The sequence below is a fragment of the Lissotriton helveticus genome, chromosome 2_1 (assembly GCF_964261635.1).
Source record: "Lissotriton helveticus chromosome 2_1, aLisHel1.1, whole genome shotgun sequence".
Lineage (NCBI taxonomy): Eukaryota > Metazoa > Chordata > Amphibia > Caudata > Salamandridae > Lissotriton > Lissotriton helveticus.
In genome coordinates, this window is record NC_136059.1 from 2,002,785,453 (window position 1) to 2,002,805,532 (window position 20,080).

Here is a 20,080-nt window from a genome sequence, read left to right on the forward strand (position 1 = left end):
AGCGCAACTTACGGCGCACATTCTACTTTGGTTCATAAAAAGTTTAAAATCTTGTTTGATCACTGTAAAAAACCATTCTTGCTGAACCATTGATCCTTGTACATATTTTTCACCACTTTGTCACCTTGCATCTTTTTCTGTGTTTGTCACTTGTCACTTGCACCATCACTCATTGTATCACAAAAACACAACATGCACCAAGGTCCTTTGGGTTGCCTTCGCAATTCATGCTCACAGTGCTGATATAACTGTTTTGTATGAATTGTGTTTTTAATTATTTGATAATTAGTTCAAGGAAAGAGATGCACACCTGGTCCTCCCAATTTCGTTTTCTTTTAGACTTGTTTGTTTGTAACAGCGTGCATTCACCTGCTTTGCGCTTCGTCTCGGTGCGCTGTGTCGAAATAACTTTCAAAAGGAATCCCCGTTTCCGATTCTGGCAGGTTGCACAGCCACATTTGTAAATTGAATCAAATGAATCAATGTTATATTAGCTTCTCTCTTATTTTTTAATCATTGTTTAAACTGTTTCAATTCGTTTCATCTCGTTTTATAGTCAATTCATTTTACTCAATGTTTAATGGACGATAAATGTTTCAAAAAAGCTCGGGGATCCCATTAGGTTTCCACATTCCATAATGTTCATTAAAATCGCCCAATGCATTTCGGAAAGTACATTTCCTTCTTCAGGGGCATCTACAATTATAAGAACACATTTTAGTTGATATGTACAACTTTGTTAAATACTTCATCACCTTTAAAATCAAACGTCATTCATTTTATAATCATAACCGGTATCCCGAATCATTCAAACAATGATTACTTCCACAGTTAGAAACATTTCTTTCTTCGTTTCATCATTGGTTTAAAGCACTTTGTAACCCAGTAATCCTGACCCGCTATGTGCTACACATCGTTGTTTTTCTTATATACAAATTTGCGCTTACCATGGTGGATGGGTTCCCTAGATACTACAAATCAACCGTTCCTTCATGCTTTCACAGCGTGTAGAAACGCTTCTGATGCAATTTAAAATTGGACATTCATTTAGACGTTGATTTAGAAACAAGGTCGCCGAAAAGGAAATGAAGACAGATTAGTGTGAGCACTTCACAAAGAATGCGTTACACGGCATTCTGGGAATGGAAGTGTTACGTTGTGAAAGTGACTAAACATTTACGCTGTCCTTTGTTAATGTTTACACAAGTTAGGGAGATAGACACATGCAACGAATCACCACTTCGTAACACCGAATATGGGCGGGACTACCTTTGAAAAGACAAGAAAAGGGCTTTGAAATTAGTAATTCCATTTGCATCAGAAGCGTTTCTACACGCTGTGAAAGCACGAAGGAACGGTTGATTTTAAGTATCTAGGGAACCCATCCACCATGGTAAGCGCAAATTTGTATATAAGAAAAACAACGATGTGTAGCACATAGCGGGTCAGGATTACTGGGTTACAAAGTGTTTTAAACCAATGATGAAACGAAGAAAGAAATGTTTCTAACTCTGGAAGTAATCATTGTTTGAATGATTCGGTATACCGGTTATGATTATAAAATGAAAGACGTTTGATTTTAAAGGTGACGAAGTTCTTAACAAAGTTGTACATATCAACTAAAATGTGTTCTTATACTTGTAGATGCCCCTGAAGAAGGAAATGTACTTTCCGAAATGCATTGGGCGATTTTAATAAACATTATGGAATATGGAAACCTAATGGGATCCCCAAGCTTTTTTGAAACATTTATCGTCCATTAAACATTGAGTAAATTGAATTGACTATAAAACGAGATGAAACGAATTGAAACAGTTTAAACAATGATTAACAAATAAGAGAGAAGCTAATATAACATTAATTCATTTGATTCAATTTACAAATGTGGCTGTGCAACTTGACAGAATCGGAAACGGGGATTCCTTTTGAAAGTTTAATTATTTAATGCCATGAGCACTTTTGAAAAACTACCAGGAGTCTCCCCCTTTTTTCTTCTTTGTAATGTTATGTACATACACATGTATCTGCCTTCCTCATTAAATCCGGTTGAGATATTGTTGCTAAATTTCATGCCAGTGGATTTGCCTGACCTTATTCTGCAAATGGAAGGGTTTTGCTGCTCTCTGGTGCACGCTGATGCCCGCAGATGTTTCCTGGTGCTTCCTGTGGAGGTGTTGGTTGCTGCTGGTTGGTGCGGGTTGGTGTTGGTGCTAATTGAGACTAAGGCCTGGACCTGCCAGTGGTTGCAGGTGATTTGCCTCAAGTGAATCCCAATCCAAAGGGTGCAGTGGCACTCTCTTTTTTGGGCTTGATTCAGTACTTTCCCGTCTTCCTGTCCCCTCGACAAGTTCTGCTGGCCTACTGTACTCCCACTCCACACAATAGGGGGGCACAAGGTACCAAAGGGGAGGCCATAAAGCTTAGAAAAGACAGGGATGGGAAGCACTGACTAGAACAGAGCAAGACAGGAGGTCCTGGGCACAGCACAGCTGGGACGACTAAGCAGTGCCGGCCTGTGCCCCCGTTGTAAACCTTATCAGATTTGCTCACACCAGCCAGTTCCAGGCGGTCCCCAAACACAGTGCTCTGCTAACCTTCACTTTCAGTCCTTGCAGGTGGGGTAAGGTGCAGCGGCGTGTGGGACGGCAAAGAAGTGGTCAGCGGTGGCAGCTTGTGGGCCTGTCAGGGGCAGTGACAGGTTGCAAGCTGGGCACACCGAGAGGCCCATAAGCCACATCCGTCTCTTGCCAGGCCACCTCTGCAGGGATCCCAGGGCACGCACTCTGCGGTGGCTGAGTACAGCTGCCACACTCACACAGACTGGACCTTGCTCGCTCGATGTGAGTGGCAGATTGGCAGATTCAAGCAGTTCTGGCTCTAACTGTCTGGCTGCCTTCTGTGCTACCCTCGGCAACTTCTCGGGAAACCAAAACAGTAAGCAGGAACAACCAGAAGTCAGAAAGTCAGGACAGCGAAGCTCATAGAGTGTACGGAAGCAGAAGAAGTGGTGCTTTGTCCAATTTGGCACAAGGCACTGGGTTGGTTTGTTTCTGAGTGGGAACACCTGCACAAGTATGGGAAGCCCAAACCCCAAACACTCAAGAGGTTGTGAGACTGCTCATCGCTTTGCAGGCACTTTGCCATGCTATATATGCTCCTAAATTTACTTTTCACAAAGGCAGTGCTAAGTATGTATCCTGCAAAATTGGTAGGGGGTCTTAAAAGGGGTCTGTCCAGAGAAAGAAGACTTCTCCCCTAGAAAAAAGATTAAATAGTGCATGCTTTTTAAGCAGAGATAATGGTAAGACATGTACGGAACATAGAATACACAAATGTATTCCCCAACTATTCCTGAGAATCTGCGACTGTTGCATATTCTCATAAGAAGTTGTGGAATCCTCAGTAAGTACATGGAAGTCTGAATTTTTGTCTAGGTATTGGAGAAAACCTACAGAGGTAAATTGCTTAACACTTTTGTGAATTAGGAACTATGGTCCAATAATGGGGTGTTTCTTAGTAGTATTATGGAGGTGAATCAGAACTGTCCCATCAAGTAATGCAGTGATTCTAACCAACATAGGCAGGAGATGGACTGTAGGGTATGGAGGCTGGAGGGGTTAAAGGGCTACTTATAGACAAGGCTCACAACATTTGTAAAAGGTAGAAATCTGAAACTTCACAAAAGTTTAATGTGAAAATAAAACTTTGCACACTCGTACCCAAAAACATGCATGACAGTCCATTTGTGTAACAAATAAAAATTAGATATTGCCATAAGCCAATCATATGAAAAAGAAGCATATTTAAGACCAATGTCAGAGTAGGGGCCAGTTGGGCATTGAGCACCGTGGAAGGCGGGAATCGGACGGAGGTAAATGGGGTAGGAAAAGGATGTCCAAGGTATGTTTTGTGTTATTTTGGTAAAATAGAATGGGGTTGGGTGTAGCCCAGGACTGAAAAGCTTTTTTAGATCTGTGTGGGGATCAACCTTGAGAAGGCTCAGCATTGTGCAGGGTTCATCTGGTGATGATGTGTTTTAAATCTCTGTGTTGAAGTATCAAGTGGTGGAAGATTAAGGTGCACCGAACCAGGACTGATCAGAGTGTGGTATTTTGGGCTGAAGTGTATTTTGTGCCTTCTGTTCGAGAATTGGAAAGTGGGGGATTGAGATGAGGACACTGGGTGGTGGAAAGTGTTGGGGCCAGTGGCTGAGGTGTGTATAATAAAGCTTATCACTATACTTCAAGGTCGTCATCCAGATAGGATAATACACCTGGGATAGAGTGCACGGTTACAAATTTGGCGGGCTTTCAGGGCAGTATAAATTGAGAAACAAAATGGTGCCTGATGATAATCAGATGCATTTACATTGGTCGCATTCAGCAATAATGTTTCATCTCTTGGTGTGTTCATATGACACTGTAAACAGGGTTTCTTACAACGAGTATGGCCTGATATTTTCATTTATTAAATGATTTTTGATCTCAACAATGTTTATTTAACTTATTGATACTGGTGACTGGGGGGTAGAATTTTGAGTATTTAATGGCACTCGGTCTTATTCTTTTCATTAAGACCACACGGAGCTCCGTGAAATTAATTTTCTTGGTAAGTTTCATAAATGGTTTATAAAGGTCTGGTAACAATAATAGTATTTTTTAACATACAGTGTATTTTTGATGAGCTTTTAATCAATGTAGGTACAAATGAATTTGGTAGTATTCTCTGATAAAGTATCACTCGATCTTTTGTGGTCTATTTTGTAGTAAGTGAGAATATGAGTTTGAACTTTTTTGTCTGTCATCAGAATTCCATCAAAAGATGAAGTCTTATTGTATGTAATTGATGCATATAATACATTAGGATGTTATCAAATTATCTGTCTTGCATGTGTACTATGTCACTGTTTGATACATAATGTACCTTTTTCTTCTGAATTATTTCCTATTTCCAACCTTGCACCCATCTATGACGCTGCACTTGTGGGCTCCATCCTCTCCCCCAGAATGCTCCTGTTTGTCACTGCTTAAAAGGTTCTCTGTTATCCCTCACCTTGTGGCTTTATCCCTGCATATACGTGGGGCTCGTAGATATGTCTGTCCCATTATGCCCCAGTGTTTCTCTCGGTACAAAAGGGGGGGGTGATGGACGGAGCATCTCAATCAATCAAACACTCACACCCAGTCAAAAGATCTGGATTTAATCCATCACCGTTCTTTAGCCCACTCTGCCACCCCAGTTCAGACATGGCTATATGCAAATCAGTCTGACCCTGTGCCTCATGGGAACAGTCCAGCCCGAACTGCCAAGCCATGTCTTCCCTGGACCGGAAACAAGCTTCTGAGGACGGGTTTCTGGCATTCCAGCCGTCTTCAGCCCGGCTTGCTTGATTCCAGTGGCAAAGTGAGCAAGGGACTCAGGTCTGAGCATACCCTGCCACACTTATGGCCGCCAAAAGCGGTACAAAAGGGGGTGGTGATGGACGGAGCATCTGAATCAATCAAACACTCACACCCAGTCAAAAGATCTGGATTTAATCCATCACCGTTCTTTAGCCCACTCTGCCACCCCAGTTCAGACATGGCTATATGCAAATCAGTCTGACCCTGTGCCTCATGGGAACAGTCCAGCCCGAACTGCCAAGCCATGTCTTCCCTGGACCGGAAACAAGCTTCTGAGGACGGGTTTCTGGCATTCCAGCCGTCTTCAGCCCGGCTTGCTTGAATCCAGTGGCAAAGTGAGCAAGGGACTCAGGTCTGAGCATACCATGCCACACTTATGGCCGCCAAAAGCGGTACAAAAGGGGGTGGTGATGGACGGAGCATCTGAATCAATCAAACACTCACACCCAGTCAAAAGATCTGGATTTAATCCATCGCCGTTCTTTAGCCCACTCTGCCACCCCAGTTCAGACATGGCTATATGCAAATCAGTCTGCCCCTGTGCCTCATGGGGACAGTCCAGCCCGAACTGCCAAGCCATGTCTTCCCTGGACCGGAAACAAGCTTCCGAGGACCGGTTTCTGGCATTCCAGCCGTCTTCAGCCCGGCTTGCTTGAATCCAGTGGCAAAGTGAGCAAGGGACTTACGTCTGAGCATACCCTGCCACACTTATGGCGGCCAAAAGCGGTACAAAAGGGGGTGGTATCTCTCAGCATACAGGTTCCATTTCTGGTCTGGCGGTGTAACCCTTCATTCATTTGAGATTCAGCAAAGAGGATCTATATTTTTTTTATTTCACCAAGCACCTCTGTGTGTCTGTATCCTGGAGTTGGAGGTCTTGTGTTTCTGAATGCCTAGGAGTGTTCTTGCACACTGAGGGCCAGGTTTATCAATCTTTCACGCAAAGCAGCAAGTCAACTTGCTAAACTGCGCTGTGCGATGGGCCAGGAATGAGCCATATTTACCAAGATAGGGCTCATTCCTGCTCTCTACCTTCGCTGGTGCACAATCATCTGCCTAGTGCCAGCACAGGCACCCTTGTGCTATGGTGCATGGGTGCCTCTGTTGCAGGCAGGATTATTTTTGTGCAGGAAGGAACACAATCCTCTGAGGCTTTTCCGTCTTTCTAAGTGAGTTGCAGAATGCAGCACACTTAGAAAGAGAAAACAATGCAGAGAAATACAAATATTTCTCCTCATTCCACCTCCCCTGGGAAGGCGTAGTGTTTTGGTTCATTCCCAGATTTACCAGTCATGGTAATTCTGGGAATGTGCAAATTCCATGGGTGGATGCATGGGAACACCCATGCTCTACCCCTGGGGCGACTTCTCAGAGTAACGCAAGGCAGAGACTTGCGCTGCCTTTTAATACTCCAGATTTACCTAGCAGTGCAGGGTCACGCAAGGTGGCCATGCTTTGCTTGGTAAATCACACTTTAGTATTGTGTGCCCCTACGACAGCATGTGTGACGCAAGGGCAATTGAACACTATGATAAATCTGGCTCTGTGTATATGGATTTCCTGTCTCAAAATGTGCTTTTTTGTATCCCCTATTTATTTATTTTACTTATTTTAAAAGTTTTATACAGCGCGAACAATACCACATGGGGTATCAGAGCGCTTTACAGATTGGTAGTTACGGAGGTAAAGGAAGTGGTAACAATAGACCAACTGGACAAGAAACAATCATAACAGTTCAATGAAGACAAGTATAAACAAGCGAGTCCTAGGGTGCCTGGAGGCTGTGGATCTAGCCCAGAAATTTCTTCAGCACTATCGCTTTAACTTCCCTTTTGAAGAAAGCCGTGGAATTAGTCAGTCTTATTTCAGGTGACCGGGAATTCTAAATTCTTGGTACAATACTCAAGAATGCTTGATTGTAGGTTTTCTTTTCATGGAAATTCTGTGGCTTGAGTGGTAAAGTGCTGTAGCCCCTAGAGGATCTGGAGCCCCCAGAGAGCTCAGGTTTTTGTTCAAAATATATTGAGGTGTTGAAATTTAAAGCTTTGTGGGTCATGCATGCAATGTTCAGATGTATCTTTGCTCCATACGGGATGACAACGTTTTGAGACTATAACGAGCCTTGCAGCGGAGTTGAGAGAGGCCCTAAGTGGCGCTACCTTCAATCCGGGAAGGCCACAGAGGGTTGCACTTCTATAATCCAGTTTAGAGATCATCTGGTCTTGCAACGCAGTCTTGAAGTCATTGTGGGGTAGGAACAGTTTTATTTACCTTAGGATGCTCAATTGGAAGTTTGCTCCGTTGGTGAGACCACTAATGTGCTTCTGCATGTTCGGATGCTTATCTAGCATTATTCCCAGAGAGCTTGTGGAGTCAATCATATTTGGAGTGCATTTAAGAGCTGTTAGTTGATGCATCCATTCTTCTATTTCTGGAGACTGTTTGGCTGGGGTGATAAGGAGGAATTCTGTTTTGAGAGCATTTAATATCTGGTGATTGGGTGTTAGCCAACTTTGCATTTTCTGAAGTGCTGAGTTGAGGGACATGATGTCCTCTGGGGAGAACACTTTCAGGTACAGTTGAGTGTTATCGGCATACATGTGATAGTGGATGTTAGACAACTTCAGAATTTCTGTTAGAGGCTCCATAAACAGGTTGAAGAGAGTGGGTGAGAGTGTGGACCCTGTGGCAACCCCAGAGTCAGCAGTGAGGGGTTAGACAGAGACTGATTTACCGTGATTCTTTGGGTTCTATTGTGTGGGATTGAGGAGAACCAATTTAGCACAGTCCCTGATAGCTCATTCCTATGCTCCAGTAGATCAATAAGGGTGTCATGTTTGACAGCATCAAAAGCTGATAGGTCGAGGACGATCAAAAGGCATGATTAATTTTGGTCCAGCATTCGTAGCACATATTCAACAATGTGAGTGAGAGGGGATTGCATGCTATGACCCTGAAGGAAGCTGGATTGGAATTGGTCTAGCAGTCGCAATTGTTTAATGTAGCAGCATAGCTGGGTGTGGATGCATTTCTCGAGGAGCTTTGCCAGAGTAGGAATTTGGAAATTGGATGAAAATTGTGAATGTTAGTATGATCTGCAGTCGATTTTTTAAGGATAGGTGTGACCTGCCCCGACTTTAGGCAATCCGGAATTGAACCTTGAAGCAGAGAGGCATTAACTATCTTCTTCCAATGAGGGAGTATGGATGATCTGATTTCATTGAAGAAGTTTGAATGCAAAGGATGACTGAATTGGTTGAATGGTTTCAGTGCAGCCAGAGTTTTGCGAATGGTGCTTCCGTCCAAGGTTTTGAATAGGCTCCAGGAAGCATTGCCTTTCGGTGGGAGAACCAGAGCCGTTGGGGGCACCCAAACCCAGAGGGAGGGTAGGTGGTAGATAGATTCTCCAAAGCTGACTGTATTCCAATTCAATATTTGTTGTCTTTTCACGGAAGAAGGCGACAAATTCCTCACTATTCAGCTGCAAACGGAGTTCCATTGAGGGAGGGTTAGGATGGCTGTTTGCTTGAAGCATAATAACTTCAACAAACCTTTTTGGTCTGTTTTTGGCTGGCTATAGTTGTTTTCTGGAGTAACCACTGTTAGAGCATCTGGTGCATTTGTTATATATATTTCTCAGAGATCTCAGCTGAGTAAGATGTTCTAGGGAGGGAGAGGATCTCCAGAAACTTTCCACCAGTCTTGAATTACTCCTTTCAGTATACAGACTACCATTATACCAAGGTTTGGAGATTTTGGAGGACATTCATTTTAGCTGTAGAGGTGCAATTGAGTCTAAGATGTTAGTCATGGAGCAATTATAGTGGTCTGTGGGGTTGCAGACATCAGACATTTCCAGAGGAGGGGGCAGGATGTTATCACTGGGGGACATCAGATCACACAAGTTAATGTTTCTGACTTCTTTTCCAGTGTCTGGTTTCTTTAGCTAAGCTTTATTGGTTCTCACAGATTCTGTGATGAGGAAGGAGACCAACCGCATGTATGAGGCTTGAGTGGAGATGGCTGAATCGCCCGGGAGGGGCTTATGGCCGCTGGGTGCTTGGGGACAGACTGAACTTAACACCAAGATCTCAACGCCCCTGTCTGACATCAAGTTGGCAGCCTCAGTTGGTCTCTCCACGATGCTCTAACGCTCCCGGACAATAGAACTGGTCAGTGTCCTGAGCTTAACCACATCCCTCACCTGACCTTAATCCTGCTCTCCCTCCTGGACATGTGCTCTGAACCTTCCCTCGATCGTAGAGACCCTGCTATTTATCCAATGTCCAGTGGAGCTACCTGTCAGCTGAAGAGGAGATGGGTTGTGGATTCCCCCTCGGCCGTCACCCACCCAGCCGGATTTTGGACAGACTTTCCTTCGTCTCTCTGTTGTTTCCCCCTCCTACCCTTTCACCCCACCCCCTTCCCCCTCTGCGCTCCCTTCTTCTCGCCCTCTTCCCCTTTAATGTTTTTCTGTTGAGACCTAGCCATTTGACCGATGCCCGGTGGACCTACCTTATAGCTGAAGAGGAGATGGGCTGAGGATGCCCCCTCGGCCGTCACCTACCCAGCCGGACCTTGGACAAACTTTACCTTCGTCTCTCCGCTGTATCTATATACTACCCCTTTTGCCCTCACCCCCTTTCCATTCCTCACCCCATTTTCCTTTTCTTCTATGCTCCTAAAAAGTTTTTTCTGGCATCTTTTGCAACTATTTTCCTCTCGTCTCTGCATTCTGTCTTCCTCCTACCCCTTTACCCTATCCCCTTACCCTTCCTGCTCCATTCACCTTGTCCCCTATGTTTTTTAAATGCTGTTCTTGATACTTATGTAACTTTTAACTGATGTAATTTACAACATTATTGTCCCTCATGTAAAGCGCTCTGATTACATCGGGTGTAGCCAGCACTATATAATAACTCATTAATTAAATTTGTTCCCATTTAGTACTCTTTCTCCCTTTGTCTTCCTCCCTAGCTCCTAGCTCCTATCCTCTCTCCCCTGAATCTCTCACCTTGCCTGCTAGTCTGCCTAGCCCCCTTGTCCTTTGTGCCCTTTGACTAAGCACTCCTTCTCCCCTTGTTGAGGAAAGATCCAATATTTATACTCTGGAGTCTCAGCGTACCCGCTGAGAGAGTCCACAGCGCCAAGGAAGCCACTCACAGCTGAGGTATGGTATGGCACCCCTTGCCAAAGCACTCCCTCTCCCCTTTTTCGGGAAGGATCCAGTATGTAGGCCTTGGAGTCTCAGAGACCCCTCTGAGAGAGTCCACTGCGTAAAGAGAGCCTCCCGCAACAGAGATAGGGAAGTGATACCACTTCCCCTGGGATCACAGCTTACTGGTCTTTGAACATTGCCTTGACTCGTCTACCGGTTTGTGTCCCCGTCGCCCTTCTCCTCCTCTTTCCATGCGATGTCCTTCACCCTCCCCTCCTCTTTCCCGCCTTCATTACCTGTCTACTTCCCCAGCTCCTTCCCCCTCCCCTGAATCTTTCCCCTTGCTTGCTTTTCCCCTTTTCGTATTTGTGCTTATTGTTTATCTTGACTTTACAAGTATCTATGTTGCCATGCTCTAATAACTGTGTAACCTTTGTAACGATGTAACCTGTAACTATAATCTGATGCTCATGTAAAGCGCTCTGATACCTCCGGGTCTAGCCAGCGCTATATAAAACCTTTAAATAAATAAATAATAAATGGTCATCTGTGCAGTCACAAGGGGGAATAGATTCAAGATGAACAGAGTCCATCTTACTGATGACTAGATCCAAGGTAGCTCCCTTGATGTGAGAAGGGCTATCACATATTTGAGTGAGGTTGAGGTCTACTGAGAAGGTGATGTGTAGTTCCTATAAAACCTATACAGGATCTGCGCATTCGGATGTCATACACTGAAGGATTGGTGTCAGACTGACTCTAAACACCCCCACCGGGTCTGTTGGGTATTTTGTATCGGCTAGCTCACAGTGCCACTAGAATCTCCTCTTGCCAAGGAGAGAATAGTTCTTGGCAACCATCGAACATGACATCCCTGATCCCTCAGGACCGTGGAAACAGTGTACTACTTTACGCTCAGTCACTCGTGCTCACTTACTTTCAGAGAGATACACAGAGTAAATGGCGTGGAGGTTTTTCAACAAGCATTTATTGAGCAGTCGTTCTTCTAGTGTAAAATAGATGAGCTGTAACAACCACTAGACAGTAACAGATATAAATGATTAGACGCACCATAAAAGTAAAAGGATGATAGAGTTCTGCCATCTGGTAATAATCATGAATACATAAGAGTATATAAAATACAAGATAATAAAAGGTGCGTACTCCCACGATGCCTCCCTAACTAGATGTACCTTAGTGTACCTAGCATGTGTGTAGGTGTTAAGCCAAGAATCCCTCTAGGATAAAGTAAACCCCATTACCTGGATTGAGAGACTGTGGGACCCCGTCCTGGTCTCTGGTTGGACAACCCGCACGGGATGTTGAGGCCACTGCGAGCTGGAGTATCTGCATGCAGGAACTTCAGTGTCTTTGGTCAGTCTGTCAGCCAGGAAGTCCTGGTCTACTCTGCCTCTCTTAGCAAGGTGTTAGGTATATATACCCATAGGTCTCCCCGGGGATTCTACCATGCTGTATTACTTTGTCGGACTTAGGATGACGCCGGGAATGAATTTGTACATAGATATTATTCATGAGATGGCAGTCCAGCTGTGCTTCCAAGAGTCCTCATGCATAATGTATGAGGCTTTTACCAGGGAAAATCCTGCGTTCTGTGTGCAGGGTCGTATCTAGGTAAAAGGTCAGTCCCTAAGGACCGTTATGTATGTAATGTAGGGAAGAATATAGGTGAAGGGTTATGATGTTACCTGACCCTCTAATAGGGTACCTATATGGAATATAACAAAGGATTGAGGCAATTGATTGACAAGTCATTTGTGTCATTCCAATGAAGGGTAAAGTCTCCTAAGAAGATCTGGGTGCCGTGACACTCAGCGTTCTTTGAGATGATTTCCATGACTTGTTCTGTGAAAGGGAGATGGTCTTGTGGAGGGTGGTAGAGCGCATGGAATTTGCATGCTTGCCTGTTGTTACATGAGACCTTGGAGTACAGGTATTAGCATGACAACAAGGAATCAGATTGTTACGATGTATACATGTGATGCCTCCACCTTTTCCACCAGATCTATCTAGCCTAATGATATCGTAGCTAGGGGGCACTAGTACTTCGACAATTGGTGCAGAAGAATTGTTGACCCAGGTTTCCGTCAGCACTAAAATCTCTGGATCATGAGCAAGGATGAGGGCAACAATGTCTGCAGCATGTCGTACTGCTCATCTACAGTTAAGAAGCATGCATTTAAGCTATGGTTTGGGAACATCTGAGGAAGGAATAGTGGTGGGGGCTCGAGTGAGGTTGTTCTTATTTAAGGATCTACAGTTTACCCTTGCTTGTCTGAATGGGGCAGAGTGGATTGCTTTGATTTGGCACAAATTATCTGGGTTAACAGCATATGATGGGTCATAAGAGAGTAAAAGGGATATAATATAGAGGGATGTGTGTTGTTGAGGCACTTAGTGTTTGGAGGCCGACTTAACTTCTGATTATCAGATTACTCGGTGGTGAGGTGTGAAAGGCTTTGGACAGCAGCCTTGAGTTGTTGGAAGGCAAATGAAATCTCATCCAGTCTGGATTCTAAAGGGTCTTACAAGTCACATTGCTGGCCTGGTTAGGGAGATCAGAATATGGGTGTGACACTGGTATAACTATGGGGAGAATCTTGGGCAATATAGTAATGTCCGCAATGATGTGCATGGGGGTCATCAGTGTAAAACGGGTGATGGTATGCCATAAGGGCTCTAGAAGAGTGGTGATCATGGTGACTAGTTTGAAAATGGGGAGAGCTGGATTCTAACCAACATAATGTCATAGAAGAGCTGCTATGTAGTTTGCAAGTCCCTATGGAGGAGCAAAGAAGGGAAGGGGTAGGGTTATCCGAGATGTCGAGGTTGTGAGAGGACACATTTTGTGGATCTTGGGGGTTGTCCGAGGAAATAGGAGGACCTTGGGAGGGTGAGGTTTCATTACTAGACATTGTGTTTTTATGATGGGGAAAATGTTGTCAAAGATGACCAGGTTGTGGTCAGATGATTGTATAAGGATAGTCCCATTGTTGTAAAGGGAAGTGGTTGCTTCTATTCCAGAGGTAGGTGAGGGGGCTACCATAAGTCTAAGTCCATGAGGAGTGTTTTTGGATGTGATGATTTGGAGAAGTGAGTAAAATACCAACCTTCATTGAGCATGTATTTTTGTAAAGAAGATGAGATCACTTATTGTCGCACCCTATTTTATGAGAAATAGGGATCCGAAATAAGGGTTTCTGGGTGCGCTTTTAGGAATCTGTATTTGAAGTTTTTGGATGCATTTTTTGATTTGGCTCCATATCCATGCTTCTAACAGCTGTGATTGAGAGACATAAAATATAGACAGATAGGCTCATGGAAAAAGGTGATAATGAGTGCAGAGATCTTTGTGTTCTGTGTACCTACTAAGGTGTGCCAGTGTGTGGCGAGGACATGGTGACTATGCAGTAGTATAATAAAGCAGGCAGTGTCCACCACTGAGCATTTAGGGGAGCAGGCAATGATTCAGGCAAGAGGGTAGATGTAAGGGTCAAGGGGGAGAAGCTCTGGGGCAATGTCCACCTCTAAGTGCTCTCAGTCCTCATAATCACTTTCCAAAATAAAGCTCACTCAATTATGAGCTATTAGGCTAGGCAACCACTGCTAGAGAGCATGATAAATCAATTAACATGAACAGTAGACGGAAAGACATTGTAAGGAGAGTAATGTATTCTAGTGGATAGGGTTTAGAAAGTGGCTGACCTATCCAAGATGACCGTCACTCGAGGAGGATATATTATTCCTCTTTTTCTATTTCAATGACCCTCAGGAGAGATTCAGGTCGAAGACGAGCAGCGAGTGCCTCTTCTATTTCTAATGTTTTTAGCTCTGTATCTGTAATCATGAATGATTGGAGACAGAAGAGCAGCAAGTGCCTCTTCTATTTCTCATGCTTCTGGCTCTGTTTCTGGGGGTGGGCACAAAATGGCTGAGTTCTGGGAGGGCAAATGGCTATCAATGGATTAAATCAGGAAGTGCAGCTCGAAAAATGCAGAGACAAAGTACTTGAGGGGTGGCGTGTCAACACCTATTCCTGCGATCAGTGCAGCCTCCCTGCTTAGAGCACAACCAATGACCAACAATGAACCGGGTCTAGTCAGTGTTACACTGTGACGAGGAGGCAGCGAACAGCCGGATATTGAGCCTCACTAAATAGACCCTCCAACTCCTCCTAATCAGGGTCCCCCACCATGAGAGAAGTGAAAGCAGTGCCCGTATCTCAGGGGATTGAGCCGGCCGACTCCTCAGTACCAGGGTCCCTGTGCAGCAAGTGATGGAGGTGGCTCGGCTGTATTACACTGGCCATGGCAGAAGGCAGTATGAAACGGGGTGAAGTGGGGAAGCAGGGAGTTTCACGATGGTTCCTATGCCTAGCCTGCCTGTCCATAAGTGCCTGTCTGTTGCTGCATACAATATGGCACAGACCATGTAACATTTGTGTGTAGAGCATGAAAGAGTGACCATGGTAAGCTGTAGCAGCCTTACTTATTTAGGCAGAGGCTGGTATCTGACTTTGTCTCAGGTGGCAGAGGTTGATGGATTGGGACTGTTGAGGGTGAGGGTGAGGTGGAGGCAGCTTTGCTTGATGAATGGTTCCCACTGGCATCTTGCTGACTAGAGGACTATCTGTCCCATGTTCAATCCGCCTTCACAAGTCAGCATTGGTCTGCAGGAAAGATGGTGCATCGAGCTTGTCCACTTATCTTTATATGAGACTCAGATAGCAGGAGGGACGTAGGCCCCGAGTACCACCATGCTGACACTCAACACCCGAATCACACAACAGTACATTTGAAGTTGACAGAATAGTCGAGCTGTTGCTATTATGAGTCAATTCTGAGTGCAGAGAAGTCACAGACGACTTCAGGCCTGCTGCGGTGTGTGGGACACCCACCGCTGTCACAGTTGGGTGTTGGCCTGTGTCAGTGTCACGTAGGCCTGCTGACACAAAGCACTGGTTTAAAATCGGAAAAAAAGGCCAGGACCCGACTCCAACTTGCGACTATCACACCCGATTTATCACACAGGTTAAGCGACTCTGAAAATATATTGAGAAGTGATCACCCCAAGCGTCCATGACGATATGCCCCTGACATTGTTTATTGAAAGCAACGATAATATGACAATAGGATTCTGTTCTCCCTAGAGCGGCGGCTGGCGACTTGTTGAATTATTTAGTTGCACTGCTCAGGGCCGTGTTGTGTCATTGGCCTACCATCTATTTTCGAAAGTATGCTTGACATATGCAGTTACATATAGGACACTAACACAATTCTGGTTCGTGAATCGCTTTTCACGAAAAAAAAACATTTCAAAGCGAAAATAGGATACCAAAAATGTCAAACACTAAATATATTTGTATTTCACACAAAAATACAGAAAGTCCATAATGATTTGCCTTGGACCAGTAGAGACGTATTAGAGCATCCACCAACAAAATTGACCCAAGTAATTTTGTACTAAATGTGTGCACTTTATAGACCGGTTATTTTGCTTGTTTTCCATACTGTGGAAAAGCCTAGACGTTTACTTTTACAGTAACATTTAATTTGATTTGATACAGTACGTGCTATCCTTTTATATTCTGTTCTTTTGAATGTACTAAGGATATGACTCTGCCTTTTTTGTATTTTCAGGTACTTCTCACGAAATAAGCAGAAAAGACGACCATCAGCATGGGTCTTGTCGGAGTGAACGTGGGATACGTTGAAAACAGGACAGAAGAAACTAAAACTGAACAGAGCACATGGTTCAATGTACCCGGGCCCACTACATCATTGAATGAAGTGTACAAACCGGAGCTCATTGACAGTACTAAATTGGTTGGTGTGCAGACCGTCCTCATTATTGCTTACAGCTCAATTATCCTTTTAGGAGTCATTGGAAACTCACTCGTCATTTATGTAGTCATCAAATTTAAAACAATGCGCACAGTCACCAACTTTTTCATAGCTAATCTGGCTGTAGCCGATTTGATGGTGAATACCCTATGTCTTCCATTCACATTAGTGTACACCCTACTGGGTGAATGGAAGTTTGGTACTGTATTATGCCATCTAGTCACCTACGCCCAAGGTCTTGCGGTCCACGTATCCACAGTAACCCTCATGGTCATCGCTTTGGACAGACACAGATGTATTGTCTACCACCTGGAAAGCAAAATCTCCAAGAAAATCAGTTTCATCATCATTGTCATTACATGGACTTTTAGTGCAATTCTGGCCAGCCCACTTGCCATTTTCCGGGAATATTCAGTGATTGAGATCTCATCAGATTTCAAAATTCAGGCTTGCTCTGAAAGGTGGCCAGTAGGGCTAGTAAGTTATGGCACAATGTACAGTATCTCCATGCTGCTAATTCAGTACATCCTGCCCCTGGCAATTATTTCATATGCCTACATCAGGATATGGACCAAGCTTAGGAATCATGTTAGCCCTGGTGGGGGAAACGATAACTACCATCATCGCCGAAAGAAAACAACCAAAATGTTAGTGGCAGTGGTGGTGGTCTTTGCTGTCAGTTGGCTGCCTTTTTATGCTTTTCAGCTTGCCAGTGACATTGACAGTAAAGTTCTGGACCTGAATGAGTACAAACTTATCTACACGCTCTTTCATGTCATCGCTATGTGTTCTGCATTTGCTAATCCCATCCTATATGGCTGGATGAACAACAACTACAGAACTGCTTTCCTAACAGCTTTCAAATGTAAGCCAAGGATGGACTCTAACCACCCTGAAATTTCAGTGGCACTTCAAGCCAAGAAGAAACAATTGGAAGTCAAAGAAAACAACTGCAATTATTCCAACTGCCCAGGGACTATTACACAACCCACCAAAGTTTAGGAAGCCATTTCAACAACTTGTAAAGTAAGATTAAGCACAAACAATTTGATACAAGCACCCATACAAATTTATTTTCAAGCTGACACCGGGGAACTTCAGCAAACACAATTTGCAATGCTTGCACATGAGGTATACAGGTCTATATATGTGTATGTGGTCAGAATTTGGTTGACATCTCTGCTTGTGAGGAACCTAATCATCTTCAATTGCAAAAGTCAATAACCCAAACTACATGTACAGTTTCCAGGTCTGCTTCTAGATACTCGGTTGCATTGAACATGTCTGCCTAATTTTACTAGCAAATCCCGTTGCATAAAATACACTGTTTAACTTGTTCTGGGAGTTGCTGGTGGTGAACCCTGGCACTGATCCTTGGGGCTCAGGACTTATTATTCGCCTCAAGACTTTAACCTAGAGCAACATAAGGAAAGGCAAAAAACGGATAAAGAAGAGGAAGAAAAACTAGGAAAACAATGACACAGGGAGAAAGCAACCATGAGAACGGTCCTACAAGAGTGAGATAAAGAGACTGGGAATGTTGGGTAGTGGAAGAAAAAGACGTAACCTTGGATCAAAACTACACAGACTTGTATTCAGCTTCTTCGGCTGGCGGCAGTGCCGATGGCTGAACCCCAAGAAAAACTTTGAACCACTGAAGTTTTTTTGTGTTTTTTTTTACAAATTAAGCACTAATAGCTTGTGTATTTTTGCCTTGTGCTTACAAACTTACAGTGGTCTTATGAGTCACGCATACCCCATTTGTATTTGGTAATTATTCAATCCTCAGGTGAAATTAGCAAAAACAGTTCCCAACCACGCACCAGCCAACTATTCTCACAGTATTAGGCAGTCAGTATTTTAAGGCGCTTTTTTTATTAATCGAAAGCCAGTGCTTCATTTTGCCGCACACTGTATTTCTTCTCCGGAAAGCTGCCAAGCACTCGTTAGTGAGTATGAATATCTGAGCAGCTACCTTAGGCACTGTAGCCCTGATAACTGTCTCGAAGTTGACAGGCGAATTCCCACATGGGAGTGCTGTCCTCCAATTTTCTTATAAACACATGCACACCTCAAAAGGAAAGCGCATTCTTTAGCTGGAAAACCACCTACTTAATCGGCTCTTCTCGCTCGCTCAGTCTATTGCCCCACATTCAGGGTCTACCACGGAATGCAAGACTACACCCGAGAGAAAATTACGATTTATATTTTTGTCCAAAAATAATCAGCACTAACAAATGCTACTGCAGCTTTGAGTAACCTTCTTACATGTAATCGGTTTTAAACCCAAACAAGGTAATTTAGCACTTTCCCTATCCTGGATGCCTGCAAGAATTCGAATACTCTTTCATATTCAGCAACACATTTATAGCACAGTTCAGGTTTTACTAAGAGGGATTGCCCAGCGTTTATTTGGTTAAAGTAGTGTATGTACTATTGATTCAGCGCCGACTATTAGTTCTATATTTGACCCTATGGCCTCCGGAAATTATGCGCTACATTTGTTTTAAAAAATATTATGTTTTTGTAGGTGTTATCTATTCACAACCCTGTTTGGTCTGTTTATATTTGCAAATATTTCTTAATACCGCATGGTAAAATCATAGTATTTGGGCATCGTCTGGTGAAAACCGTGAATAGCAACAACAAACATTATCAGCTAAATGAATAGCATTAAATTAAGATATTGTAACCCATGGTGGAGACAGTTCAAAAATAAAGCAGTCAAAAAAGTATGTACATATTTTCTGTACTTTCCTCTGTGCAGGTTCCTATGTTGTAGTGAACACGTATTAAGGATAGGACTAGGTTGTTGTTAAGTCACATTTCAATTTGGATATGCTAAGACTAATGAAACAGATTGTTTGAACAAGATAAAACAGAGAGAAAATTAGAAGTTAAACCACTAAATGAATTATATTCCATGTTCCATGATTTAAGCATTAGACTGAAAATACACCCACATTTACCCATATCAAAAGGAAGGTATACATTCTCTAATGTTTTAATCTGTTAGTTTCATACTTTAAAAACAACTGCTAACATGTATATTGCCCAAAAAGTGAGCTAGATATATAGAACACATACTACGATTTAAAAAGAAGATAACTTTTTTTAGAAGAGTGATATTAAAATGACAAAAAATATAAAATAAAGACCGGTCAGGAATTAGAGTCCCTCCATTATGAACTGAATTGTAAAGGGCACAGGCTGTAACTTTTTTCCTATTCAGTGTCAATTGTTTTCTTTTTTAGGCAAATCAAAAAACACGCAGTATTAAAAACTGTTATAATATGGTGTGGTTATTTATATGGAGCTTACTACCACTGATAAAGCACTGAAAGACTTCATGGAAGGGTAATATTCTACTCCATGTGTTTGGTTTGATATTTTCTGACAACAGTATTTATTGACCAAAAAGACCTTTGAATTTCCCAGTTGTTTTTGCTTCAGGACCCACATAGGGCACCCCACGACCAATGCCTTTAAAAGTCTCTGTAGAACCTTGCCCTGCCCTCTACCCTGAGGACTGATGAATCCAAGCTGTACAATGCTTCTAGGCCAGTCACCCACCTCCAGTCAAATGTTCGGCTGGCTTCCACTTTTCTGATGGAACATTATAATATATACAACATGGCTAAGTTATCTTGGTTTATAGA

At 43.4% G+C, this 20,080-nt stretch overlaps 1 protein-coding gene across 1 annotated transcript in view; it reads left to right on the forward strand.

Moving 5' to 3' along the window:
• NPY2R (neuropeptide Y receptor Y2) overlaps positions 1 to 19,153 on the forward strand; it is a 147,453-nt gene extending 128,300 nt beyond the window's left edge. Inside the window, exon 2 of the mRNA XM_078677663.1 lies at positions 16,218 to 19,153. Coding sequence (XP_078533789.1) covers positions 16,257 to 17,423 — 1,167 coding nt within the window. The 5' untranslated portion in view covers positions 16,218 to 16,256 and the 3' untranslated portion in view covers positions 17,424 to 19,153. The remainder of the gene's footprint in view (positions 1 to 16,217) is intronic.
• Positions 19,154 to 20,080: the final 927 nt, after the last annotated feature.